Source organism: Acomys russatus, chromosome 32, assembly GCF_903995435.1.
Source record: "Acomys russatus chromosome 32, mAcoRus1.1, whole genome shotgun sequence".
NCBI lineage: Eukaryota > Metazoa > Chordata > Mammalia > Rodentia > Muridae > Acomys > Acomys russatus.
In genome coordinates this window covers 23,305,179-23,318,497 of record NC_067168.1, presented here as the reverse complement: position 1 = coordinate 23,318,497, position 13,319 = coordinate 23,305,179, and the positions used below count along the sequence as shown (strand labels likewise).

The window sequence follows — 13,319 nt, the reverse complement described above, 5'->3', positions numbered from 1 at the left end:
CTCAGGACAACAGGGCCAGGCCCATCCGGCTGGGTCGCTCAGGTTTATGCAGCCTCAGTGGATCCAGCTCAGAGACCTAGGACCTGTGTACCACAAGAGTACCAGAGTTTGGAGATCAGTCGATTTCAAGCAGGTGGCATCCAGCTTTGCCACAGCCTAGTGACAAACAGCAGCAGAAGATGGTGAAATGAAGGTCGAAGTCACCAGGAGTGGCCAGCTGGTGATAACATGGTTCTCTTGAGCCATTCCATTGGTCCTGCCTTGTCACCTTAAGTCGTCCTCCCACCCCTACTCCCCGAGACACACACACACAAAACCAAAAGACCCAGTGGGTACCAAGGAGTGTCTTGTCATCTGGACCTGTTCTTTTCCCAGCTGAAGCTACACAGTGTAGCTGTCCCCAGGGCTGCTTTAATTCTGGAGGATCTGGGATGAGAAAGGTGTGACTTAAAGCAGGGACAATGTCCAACCCTAAAATGGTTCTTCCAGGACCCTGGCTGAGTACCAAGCTGCTCAAGTGTCGGGCTCAGGTCTCCAAATAAGGCATTGCTGTTTATATCATAATGGCAGAAATACCAGTGGCGTTAAGGAATTCAAGGGACCATTGCAAGAGTCAAGATGTAATCTTCAAAAGCTGTGTTAGTTCAAAAACAGGAAGTTAACAGTTCCAATCCTGGAGTCATTGTATTTATGGTTTCATCCTGGGGTGACAGCTGAACAAGGAATGAAAACCTCTATAAGAAGGTGCCTAGCTGGGCGTGGTGGCGCGGCGCACGCCTGTCTTGAAAAATCAGGGGGCTGGAGAGATGACTCAGTGATTAAGAGCGCTGCCTGCTCTTCCTAGAGGTCCTGAGTTCAATTCCCAGCAACCACATGGTGACTCACAACCATCTATAATGGGACCTGGTGCCCTCTTCTGCAGATAAAGCAGGCATATGCAATAAATTAAATAAATCTTAGAAGAAGATGAAGAAGAAGAAGAAGAAGAAGAAGAAGAAGAAGAAGAAGAAGAAAGAAGAAGAAGAAGAAGAAGAAGACGGCGCCAGGACCCCAGCGTGAACCAGCCAATACTCATCACAGTTTGCTTCCTTGCGTCTGGTCAATAAACAGACGAATTTTCTGTTCATTCTCATAAAACCAGGCGGCGCACAGGGAATTGCACGTGTTTGTTGTAAATGGGAAGAGGTTACATTTAAACAACTTTAACTTTTTTTTTTTCTTTACCATAAGGAATAGCTCCCACCAGGCCTGGTATCTACAGATAAGCACTGTAGAATGTGCAAGGGCTGCTGGACCCAAAGGAGACCAGCTGGTGAGGGAGAGAGAGGGCCAAGCTGTCTGGGAGGATGCTGGGAAACGTTCACGGAACATTTACACTTGACCTTTAGCATCTGGCCCACAGAGAGTGCTCAGGGGAAGGAATGAGAGGTGCAGAGCTAGGGAGAGGACGTTCTAAGCAGTGCCACCCGCCCCATCACCACCACCGCCATGAGAAACAGCTCAGAGGGTGAGGGAGCTGCTGCAGATGTGACCCCTGAGGCTGGGTGTCAAGCTGGGGCAGTCTCCTTGCCATGAGACATACCTGCCTGAAACAATTAATGGAGGACGTTGATTTTGGCTCGCACTTTCAGAGAGGTCCCAGCCCATCATGGTGGAAAGTACAGAGCAACAGGAGTGTGTGGCAATGCCCCACACACAGCAGTCAGGCTAGTTCCAGAAGTGGGAATAGCTCTCAAGGGTGGCATCTAGTGACACACGACTGCCAGCTAAGCTCTTTGTCCCCAAGTTTCCACAGCCTCCCAAAATAGTGCCTCCAGAGGGGAGCCATGTGTCCAAACACATGAGCCTGTGAGCATTTTGCATTCAATGACAAGGAGCCACGATGGTTTTGAGTGTTTGTCCCTTTGTTCGTTTGCCGTGCCGCTATTTGCCGTGCACTATGGTTCTCAAAAACTGGTCTTTGAAAGTGCTTCCCAAGGGCTGGAGAGATGACTCAGTGGTTAAGAGCACTGGCTGCTGCTCTTCCAGAGGTCCTGAGTTTACTTCCCAGCAACCACATGGTGGCTCACAACCATCTGTAATGGAATCTAATTCCCTCTTCTGGTGTGCATGAAAGCAGAGCACTCATATACATAAAATAAATAAATAAATCTTTAAAAAAAAAAAAAAAAAGGAAAGAAAGAAAGCTGGACGTGGTAGCACACATCTGTCATCCCAGCACTCTGAGGGGCAGAGGCAGGCAGATCTCTGTGACTTGGAAGCCAGCCCAGTCTACAAAGCAAGTCCAGGACAGTGAAGGCTACACAGAGAAACCCTGTCTCAAAGAAAAAAAGAAAGAAAGAAAGAAGAAAAAAGGAAGTGCTTCCCAGCCAACCCTCACAGTGATGTTGGGAGCTCGTGGCCTCTCTTTTACAATGAGGTTCGGAGATGCTAAGGTACTCTGTAAGAGCCACAGGACATTTTCAAGAGAGGTCTGAAACCCAAGGGTCTGTGCATTTCCCTGTGCCACCCCACCTCCCAAGCACCACAGAGCCTGGCTATGCTTCAGCCAGGTTCTCTGTGAGAGGGGTGCATCCAGACAGTGACTGTTAGCAAACCTGACATTTCTCTTATTTTGAATGTGTATGAATATTCTGTCTGTGCACACATGAGCACCACATGCATGCCTGGTGCTCACAGAGGCCAGAGAAAGAATACTGGATGCCCTGGAATTGGAATTGTAGACACATCTGTAGCCTTCTAGCTGAGTGCTGAAAATTGAACCCAGGTCCTCTGGAGGAGCAGCCAGTGCTTTTAAGTGCTGAGCCATCTCCTCACCACACACCTTGCTTAGTTTTAATGTAGTAAAAATAAGCTTGAGTGAAAAAGGATTAGAGTGAATACAGCTGGGGCGGATCAAGTATGACCAGGGGCTGAGCGCGTTCTCATCCATATTCCCAGGAATTTGTTTTCCACCAAGGGAGGAGCTTGGTGTTGCTTTGGTTAAAGCTGCCGCAGGGCAGGCGTGGCTGACCTGAGCCGCAGCGGTCTTCCTGCCTTCCTGAAGCTCCTGAGAGGTCCCCGGTCCAATCAGTTCTATTTGTTGTGGGCAGAGATGGTGTTTTCACTACCTTCCTCGATGCTGGTTTTGGAGCAGTTGAGAGAGTTTTCCCACAGGGATGCAGCCATGCCCAGTTCATCACGGGGGGGGGGGGGGGGGGGGCAGGAGGGGCGGGCAAGCTCCCCTCTCCACAGATGCACACCGACGCCAAGCTGATAAGAAGATGCTGCCGGTGGACAGTGATTCTCCTCATGAAGCTGAGCATCTGGACAGCAATGTGGCCTTCAGCCCTCCTCCCTGTCCCCGTGCCTCCGGTTTTACCCACTGTCACTTTCTGGTGTGTGGAAACTGGGTGAAGGAAATGAGAGCCGGTGATCAGGCTCCCCGTCGACCGGACAGAGACTCAACTTGTTGTTTTGTTTTGTTTTGTTTGCTTTTGGAGACAGGGTTTCTCTGTGTAGCCTTGGATGTCCTGGACTCACTTTGTAGACCAGGCTGGCCTCGAACTCACAGCAACCCATCTGCCTCTGCCTCCCTGAGTGCTGGGATTAAAGGCGTGTGCCACCATGCCTGGCTTGAGACTCAACTCCCCCACCCCCGCCTCCCCAAGACAGGGTTTCTCTGTGTAGCCTTGGCTGTCCTGGACTCACTCTGTAGACCAGACTGGCCTCAGAGACTCAATTTTTAAAGGCCAAAGCTCAGAAAAGGAGACTTCTCAGACCCTTACAAAGAGCTAAGCCCCTTTTCAATAAAAAAAAAAAAAAAAAGATGGACTCCCCAGGGTCAGTAGATAATTCATTCACCAAGAAATTTCTAGGGCTATCAATTTTCCTCTTTAGTTAGATTGACTGTCTGCCTCTGAGGATGGAATTGTCTATTGGGTAATTTGGAGCTTCCAGGTGTAAAGAATGAAGCAGGGAGAGTGAAGGTGAACCAAACCTAAAACCAGGACTTCCAAAATCACAGAGATTCTAGTTCACTGGCTGTGTTGCAAAAATAAATCTACTCACACATCTATGTGCAAACTTCCTTTAAGAATCAGTTTAACGGCCGGGCGTGGTGGCGCACGCCTTTAATCCCAGCACTCGGGAGGCAGAGGCAGGCGGATCGCTGTGAGTTCGAGGCCAGCCTGGTCTACAAAGTGAGTCCAGGACAGCCAAGGCTACATAGAGAAACTCTGTCTGGAAAAACCAAAAAAAACTAAAACTAAAACAAAACAAAAAAGAATCAGTTTAACTAGTAATAAATAAAGGAACCGTCATCTAAAAGTAATACCAATATTCTGATTTTCCTTGCAGGAATCAGGGGAAAAGTCAGAAGCTTGATGGAATCGGGCCCTTGGGTCGTAACGCTGCATTTAGCAGATAACAGCATAGACGGGATGGGAGCCGAGGGAGAGCGACTGCTGGAATTCACGCGGGCCTTAACATGGTGGGGGACTGCTGATGTTATTTTTCTAAAACAGTGTTTGTTTCTCTTAGTTTTTCTCTTAACCCCGCTGTCATTCAAATAATTGAGACTCCTTTCTTTCTTTCTTATTTATTTATTTTTTCTGGTTTTTCAAGACAGGGTTTCTTTGTGTAGCCTTGGCTGTCCTAGACTCGCTTTGTACACCAGGCTGGCCTCGAACTCACAGCGATCTGCCTGCCTCTGCCTCCCGAGTGCTGGGATTAAAGGCATGCGCCACCACCGCCCGCTGAGATTCTTTTATATTTGTTTGAAAATAAGCTTTACAAAACAATAATGAGCAATTTACGTTTGTTCTTAACCCTCTATGTTATCCTGACTCCATCTTTCCCACAATCTTCAAGTTACTTGTCTTTTAGTTCTTTCTTTGCTCCAGCTGAGTCTTCTTTGTCTCTCCTGCATCTCCGCCTGTCATCTGCTCCCCTGCTTAGTCCCTGCCTTCTTCTTCTAACTCCTCCTCTCTCCCCTGGCTGGCAGGAAGTCCAGCCCTATTCTCTCCCTTGCTCATCAATTGGCTGTAAGCTGCTTTATTGACATATTGAGTGGACAATTGGGGAGCACAGTTTACACAACATTTAGACAGAAATTCTCAGAACAAGGCTTGCCACCAGATATGGGGGGGTACAGAAATCGGCATTTTGAATTAAACAGTAACTCTATGCCAACAGGGAACAGTAAGAGCTCTTAATTCAGCTAAGCTGCACAGCTTTTTGTTTGTGTTTTTGTTTTTGTTTTTGTTTTTGTTTTTGTTTTTTTGTTTTTGAGACAGGGTTTCTCTGTGTAGCCGTGGCTGGCCTGGACTCACTCTGTAGATCAGGCTGGCCTCGAACTCACAGCGATCTGCCTGCCTCTGCCTCCATCCTGGACTCACTTTGTAGACCAGGCTGGCCTCGAACTCACAGCGATCCGCCTGCCTCTGCCTCCTGAGCTTTCTTTCTTTTTTATTTTTTTTTTTATTTTTTTTTTTTTTTTGGTTTTTTCGAGACAGGGTTTCTCTGTGTAGCCTTGGCCATCCTGGACTCACTTTGTAGACCAGGCTGGCCTCGAACTCACAGCGATCCGCCTGCCTCTGCCTCCCGAGTGCTGGGATTAAAGGCGTGCGCCACCACGCCCGGCTCTTTCTTTCTTTTTTAAAGATTTATTACATATACAGTGTTTTACCTGCATGTACACCTCCATGCCAGAAGAGGACACCAGATCTCATTTCATATGATGGTGAGCCACCATTGGTTGCTAGGAATTGAACTCAGGACCTTTGCAAGAACAGTCAGTGCTCTTAACCCCTGAGCCATTTCTCCAGCCCCGCCAGGCCAGAAATTTTCAATAGCCCACCAAGAGATCAAGAAAATGCAATGCCACAGTGCCCTGCGCATCCCCAGTCTCTGCTAAAGTTAGGAACGGGGGTGGGGGTGGGGGTCCTAGAGTTCTTGAGTAGGAGGAAAATACAATGGTTTTTGTTCTCACAAAGCTAAATTCATCTGATTTTAAGATCTCTATTCTCAGGCTTGCCTTTCTTTATGTGAAAATATTTGTTTGTTTATAATGTTGCCATAAACCTGGCATGCTGGCATACCTTTAATCCCAGCACTTGGGAAGCAGAGGCAGGTGGATTTCTATGAGTTTAAGGCCAGCCTTGTCTACAATACCAAGTTTTAGGACATCTAGGGCTACATAGAGAGGCCCTATCCAAAAAAAAAAAAAAAAAAAAAAAAAAGGACTAGAGGGCTAGAGAGATGGCTCAGAGGTTAAGAGCACTGCCTATTCTTCCAAAGGTCCTGAGTTCAATTCCCAGCAACCACATGATGGCTCACAACCATCTACAATGAAATCTGCTGCCCTCTTTTGACCTGCAGGTGTTACATGCAGATAGACCACTGTATACTAAATAAATAAATCTTAAAAAAAAAAAAAAGGACTAGAGATGTCTTAGTGGTTGAGAGCATTGGTTGCTCTTCTAGAGGACCTGAGTTCAATTCCCAGCACCTATGTGGCAGCTCATGAATCTAACTCCAGTTCCAGGGGATCTGACATTCTCACACAGACATACATGCAGGCAAAACACCAATGCACATGAAATTTAATAAATAAGTAAGTATAACTAATATCGCCAGATAAGAGTTGTGTATCAGGAGAGAGATTGACAAGGGCTTGATAATTTTTAGTATGTCAAATAAATGACTAAGAAGTCTTACATGTAACTTTTCTTAAAAAGAAATGAATGGAAGATTCATGGCAGTAAACGCTTGAATTGGCTTCCCTAAGAGAAGCAGAATATTCCAAAGCAGAGAGGTTCATCCAGGGCAAGCGGGACTCAACATGCCTCCAGTCAGATGATCATTGCATCAACATGCAGGGAAGGAGAGCCAGAGTAGAAAGGTCGTTCTCTGAAATTCCCCGTTGCCTTTTCTGGGGGACCATGAGCCGTGCAAGCCATTTTGTTTTCTTTCATTTTTCTCTATACAGCCTGATCAAATACTCTGCTCACCTAAGGGAAATCGACCTTGGAAACAACCACCTGGGAGAAAAGGCTGCAGCTGACATCTTGGAAGCACTGAGAGCCAGGAAGACAGGTGAAGAAATTTCAGCCTCTTGTCCCCAAGCTCTGACCTCATCACAAGTGCCCCATTGGCTTGTTTGTGTTTGTTTGTTTGTGTTTAAATAACAAATCTGAACTGTGTGATAAGCAGGGCCATTGTCACAGGCCAACCACCATTGTGTCAACATGGCAGGAGGCTTTATAGAGCTCAAGAATGTTTACAATATTGTGTGTGCCCTTTGACCCTTTGAGTAGTGAGTTTTGTTTGTTTGTTGTTTTTTGGTTTTTTTTTTTTTTTTTTTTTTTTTGGTTTTTCGAGACAGGGTTTCTCTGTGTAGCCTTGGCCATCCTGGACTCACTTTGTAGACCAGGCTGGCCTCGAACTCACAGCGATCTGCCTGCCTCTGCCTCCCCAGTGCTGGGATTAAAGGGGTGCGCCACCACGCCCGGCTTGAGTAGTGAGGTTTTTTGTTGTTGTTTTATATATGTATATTTCTTGGCTAGTGTCCAGGTAGTTGTCTCCTACCTTCAGCTAGCTGAAGCTTCCAGATGCTTCTTCCCAACCTGGCTGGTTTTTGTTTCGTTTTGATTGTTGTTTTTACAAGTTTTTCTCTATTGATTTTTGCTGCTTCTCTTTCCTTTCTTATTCTTCAAGAAAGTTTTCTCCTGTTGTCTGTTCTCCTCTCCGGCCTAACCTAACGTGATTTGTACAGAGAAGTGGCAAGCATCCTAAGACCACAGCTGGCCTGGGTGTTGGAGAGTGAAGACAGGAGTACTTCACGTCTGAGGCCGTCCTGGGCTACATAAGAAACATAAGGATACCATGGAGAGAGAGAGAGAGAGAGACAGACACAGACAGAGAGACAGACAGACAGACACAGAGAGAGACAGAGACAGAGAGGAGAGAGAGACAGAGAGGAGAGACAGAAACAGACAGAGAGAACACAGACCACGGTGTACCTCAAAATCATTCAAGAGGGGTTTGGCTCTAACTGGCAAGTGGTACTGAGTGTCTATGGCAGTGTTGCCCTTTGAAATTGAGAGACTCCAGGTCAGTTAATGGTGACCAGCCCTGGCCTCTCTTTTAGTATGCATGACCAGAGTTGGTGACCACTGCTTTTACTGCTGTCACAGATTTTTAAATGGACATATTTGAAAATGAAATTCAGTGTTGAGAAGGGTGAGAAGGGCTCTGTTCTGGGGGAAGGTCGAGTGGGTCGGATTCACCGCCAGTGGCGGTGCCATCTTGTCCTCATCGTGATAGCAAAACCGGTCAGAGGTTGCGGGTTTTCCCTTTGCCGGCAGTGTTTTAAAGAGAATTACAGGGCGGCTGTGGTCTGCTGCATTGCTCCATTTCAAACTAAAGCCATGCATCTTTTAATGGCCAATTAAATGATTCTAAGATTTTTTTTTTTCAATTATCCTTTTCTTTTAGAGAAGCAGAACACCCACTTCTTGTTCCATTAGAGCTGAGATGAAGTTCCGCGGGATTATTCTGTTAAGCCTAACTTTAAGTGCAGGGAGCAAAAGGCGGGTAATGACTGCTTTGCTTTTTCCTGGTGCGCAGTCACTTCTTGCTCTACCTGGCAGCAGAAACCCATTATTGGGCTGCAGGCACTCCTCTCACCATTACTGCTGGGCAAGTAAAGAGAGACCAGTCTCCCGGGAGCGCGGGGCGGGGAAGGGGAGGGAACGGGGCGGGGGGGGGGGGGGGCGGGGAGGGGGACTTTACGGGAAATGACTTCCACAGGAATACATACGTGGGATGGAAAATGCCTGGCCTGCTTAGTAAATGGCCCAATCTACATAAGGGAGAGGCTGACTCTGGAGTGGCCCACCTGAAAATGCAAGGCCTCATTTAAAGAGCATTAAGAGGCAATCTGCGCCTCGAGAACTCCACGTTTCTGAAATGCCGTCTAAGTGCGCATCACAAGTAACCTTAATGCGCTTATTTCCTGAGCTGGAATCATCGTCGGCTGTTTCTGATGGAGCACTTTAATTAGGTTGCTAGTTTGAACACCAGTGAAGAGTCCTCAAAAAATGATAGGCTGCTTGGAATTCACAGGGTGACTCATTTGTCGTTTGGCCTTAAAGGCATCGTTTTAAACCTTAAGAGCCATTAGAAATATCACTGATTATATATATATTTTAAAAAACAAAACAAAACCAAAACCCACTAATGTTCTTCTAGTGTTTTCTGTGTTCATATCATTTGCAAATCAACAAGAAAAATTCTAATTCTTTCATGAAGAAATCAGCCTAACTTATTTGCTTTGCCTTTATCTCTCCACCATCTTCTTCTCTTCCTTTGGCTGTGATTTGATTTATTTGAGACAGGGTCTATATAGCTGGCTACGTGTGTGTATGTGTGTATGTATGTATGTATGTATATTAGTAACTGAAGTTAGTCCTGCCTCCTCCTCCGGAATCCTAGGATTCCAGACTAGTACCATCACGGCAGACTTTAACAGGGAGTTCATAAGCCAACTCTAACGATGGAACTCCTGCCGAACCCTAAACCTGAGAGCACCCCTACACAGTGTGAGCCGTTCTGTTCATGCATACGTATGCTCTCTCTGCTTAGGTAAACTACCACCCATAACAATTACAGTCACTCCCCGGATTTCTTCGGACACCTTCAGATCTATTTGGAAACTTAGCAAGAAATGTAAAACGGCCCGTAAAAAGAAGAAAAAGGTGAATTCTTTAACGTCTGTGTGGTTGAGTAGCAGCCACCAGGGGGCGCTGCATGAGGAGTGGCGATAGGGGTGCCTTCGGCGCCAGAGTTTATAGAGGCTAGGTCATCCTCCCCCTAAAGGGCTAAATCAAGAGGCAAGCAGTAAGACAACATCATCATCTCTCTCAAAAAGCTGTGAAAACTGCCTCCGGCTTCAAGCCCTCTTCCCTGCCAAAAGCGTGTCCCTGCAGGTCTCCGCAGATCTACAAGGAGCCTCATCTCTGCCTGTAGGCGCCGATGCTGCCTCTTCGGAGATGATGATTTTCATAGAATGGGGAAAATATTTAATGGCACAGGAAGAAAACATGTTACGGAATGAACTGGTTATAAGTATTAGATAAAGAACGGCTTTTGATATGAAAATTAAAAGGTATGCATTTTAAAACCCAGACTGCTGATTGCTAAAATACCAGCACCATTACTACCATTCAGTGAGTAAATAGTCTCCACTGTGTGGGTCTGTGTTTATATTATAATTTTATTTATTTATTTACTTACTTACTTACTCACTTACTTACTTACTTATTGAGACTGGGTGGGTCTTGCTCTGTAAGCCAGACTGGCCTTGAACTTGTGCCAATCCTTCTGTCTCCTCCTCTGGAGTGAGGTGACAGACATGAGCCACTATGTTTCTTTGTTGTTGTTTTGTTTGCTTTTTTCTTTATGCAGATTGTGTTTGTTGTTTTGGTTTTTTTTCGAGACAGGGTCTCTCTGTGTAGCCTTGGCTGTCCTAGACTTGCTTTGTAGACCAGGCTGGCCTCGAACTCACAGCAATCCCCCCTGCCTCTGCCTCCCCAGTGCTGGGGTTAAAGGCATGCGCCACCACGCCTGGTTTCCTTATGAGTTTTAAAATCACAATTATTTCTGCTCCAAACAGGTTGTACATGGTGGCTCATACCATCACCCTAATCAATTTGAGCCTCAGCTAATGGAGCAAGCTTCAGGCTAGCCTGCCTACATGAGATCCTGTTAAGGTGGAAAAAAGCAAGTCTTCTGTTGCTTTTTTTATTTTTTTAATTTAATTTAATTTTTGAGACAGGGTTTTTACTGTGCAGCCTTGGCTGTCCTAGGACTCGATCTGTAGAACAGGCTGGTCTTGGAAGGCAGCTATGCTCACCAATGCCGCACCAGGCTGGTCTTGAACTTACAGAGCTCCATCTGCCTCTGCTGGAGTAAACGCATGTGCCACCACTGCCATTTATTACTTTTGTTTCGTTTTGTTGGGATTTTTTTTTGGGGGGGGGTGGGTTTCAAGATATGGTTTCTCTGTATAGCGTTGGCCATCCTGGACTCACTTTGTAGACCAGGCTGGCCTTGAACTCACATTGATCCACCTGCCTCTGCCTCCCAAGTGCTGGGATTAAAGGTGTGTGCCACCACACCCCTGCTCATTTATTACTTTTTTAACTCATGACTTCCTGTTCATTATTTCCACAGGTAAAAAACTGAATACAGATGCCATTTTCCCCCCAATGGATATCACCTATTTTCTTGTCTAGACAGACATAGCTAAAAAGAGACTTTTCGGGGCTTGGAGAGATGGCTCAGAAGTTAGGTGCATTGGCTGTTCTTGCAAAGGTCCTGAATTCAATTCCCAGCAACCATGTGGTGTCATCTCACAACCATCTACAATGAGAGCTGGTGCCCTCTTCTGGTGTGCAGGTGTACATCCAGGCAGAATACTGTATAAATAATAAATAAATCAACCCTCATGCTGGGGAGAGTGATGGGATCCTGGGTGCAGTGGAAGTGGTTGCATCCCAGGGTCCTTTCCTGACTTCTGCTTCCTCAAGTCTTCTGAACTGTAGCACTGGTACAGAACGGGCAGAGAGAAGCAGGCACTTGTTCTCTCCTCAGTTTGGCCAAACAGTAAATAAACCCATTTTCCTTTACCAATTTCTGTTTCAATTTTTTTTTTTTTTTTTTTTATGAAGCAGCAGATGTATAGCCCTAAGGACCCAGCAACACATGACAACCCTACGAGGTACAAAACACAAATAGCCTGACATAATACCAGCAACATCCAGGAGTCAGAGGCAGGAGGATCGCAGTGACTTTAAGGCTAGTCTCATCTGTAGAGTGAGCTCCAGGCTAGCCAGTGTTATACGGTGAGACTCTATCTCAAAATAAATAAAAAAATAAATAAAAATTTTAAATGTGGATTTTACAAGTAGATCTCAGTAAAGAGAGAAAGAGGGAGGGAGAGGGGAAGAAAATTCTTGGGTTTTTTCTTTTGTGCATGAAAAATAATGTGAAGAAAGTTTTGCTCTTTACTTTAAACAGGCATAAACATGACTATAAATATGACCAGTAAGAATGTTTAGAGACCGTGGCCGTTTCTGTGATTATTATTAACTGTTAATTTACTGGAATTTGGAACCATGTGGGAGACACACCTCTGGACTTGTTTGTGTGTTCTCCTCTTCCCTGGGGGGCTGTTGGCCACCAGCCCACCAAGGCAGGAGGAGCAGAAGACTCCGGGCCTGGAAGGCTGTAAGCATGACAGAGGTCAAACATTCGGAGAACCACTTCAGGACCTAGTTCAACTTTACTCGGGAAGAACAAAGACTATATAGCCCTTGGGGAGTGGGGAGGGGCTTCCAAGATAGGTGTTCATAATTGGTTGAAACCAGGCACTTTCAGGGTGTTTATTTTTGGCAGCATACTCCTATCATATGAGGGGGGAATGACGTACCTAATTATCCTATAGGCGCAGGGTGGGGAGAGCTAGCAGGGAGCTGTGTCAAGAGCCATAGATCAAATGTGGCTAGGGGCATCTATGTCCAAAGACACTCTCCAGATGGAGTCAGACAGAGAGCTGGAGGCCATGCTGGAGAGAGGGAGTCCTACACCTAAGACTGAGCTCAGAATGGCTGCAACCTCAAACAGCAAGGTCCTTCCAGCAGGGTCTATATGAGTGTTTCCAAAGAAGCTTAACCAAAGCAGGAAGACCCACCCAAAACGCTAGTGGTACCATCCCATTGGCTGGGGTCTCAGACTGAATAAAAAGGAGAAAGAGCTGAGCACCAGCATTCACCTCCCTACTCCTGACTGGGGACCCCAGTGCCCAGCTAGCCTGGCTCTGGCTGCCCTGCGTTTCCCACCTTTTCTTTCTAGAGTTCCTTCTGGTAGCTGTTTTGTCAGAAAGACAAAGAAAGACAAGCTGGCACAACTTCCTAGCAGACACTACCCTAAGAATTAGAATATTTTCCAAATGAGGAAACTTAGAATCACTATATTCCCCCTTACTCCAATGCCAGATAGCTCATAAGAAATGGAAGAGGCATGGTTTATGGATGATAATTAGGATTAAATGAGTTTTCTATGTCCTCACAGTATGGTACAGCTGAGAAGCCATTGGAGCAACCAGAATTTTCTATGAAAAGCTTTCTGGTTTTCAGCGGTGCAAGTCAGTTAAGCTCACTGTATCCCGATTTGTCCTTTTGTAAACTACAAAAAGAAACAACTGAGCCAGGCGTGGTGACACATACCTTTAATCCCAGCACCCAGGGAGGCAGAAGCAGGGGGATCGCTGTGAG

At 46.1% G+C, this 13,319-nt stretch overlaps 1 protein-coding gene across 1 annotated transcript in view; it reads left to right on the top strand.

The window, feature by feature from the left end:
* Nucleotides 1–11,476, top strand: part of LOC127184343 (uncharacterized) — a 30,041-nt gene extending 18,565 nt beyond the window's left edge. The window contains exons 8-11 of the mRNA XM_051140674.1: nucleotides 4,339–4,471; nucleotides 6,971–7,077; nucleotides 9,628–9,740; nucleotides 11,218–11,476. Coding sequence (XP_050996631.1) covers nucleotides 4,339–4,471; nucleotides 6,971–7,077; nucleotides 9,628–9,740; nucleotides 11,218–11,229 — 365 coding nt within the window. The 3' untranslated portion in view covers nucleotides 11,230–11,476. The remainder of the gene's footprint in view (nucleotides 1–4,338; nucleotides 4,472–6,970; nucleotides 7,078–9,627; nucleotides 9,741–11,217) is intronic.
* Nucleotides 11,477–13,319: the final 1,843 nt, after the last annotated feature.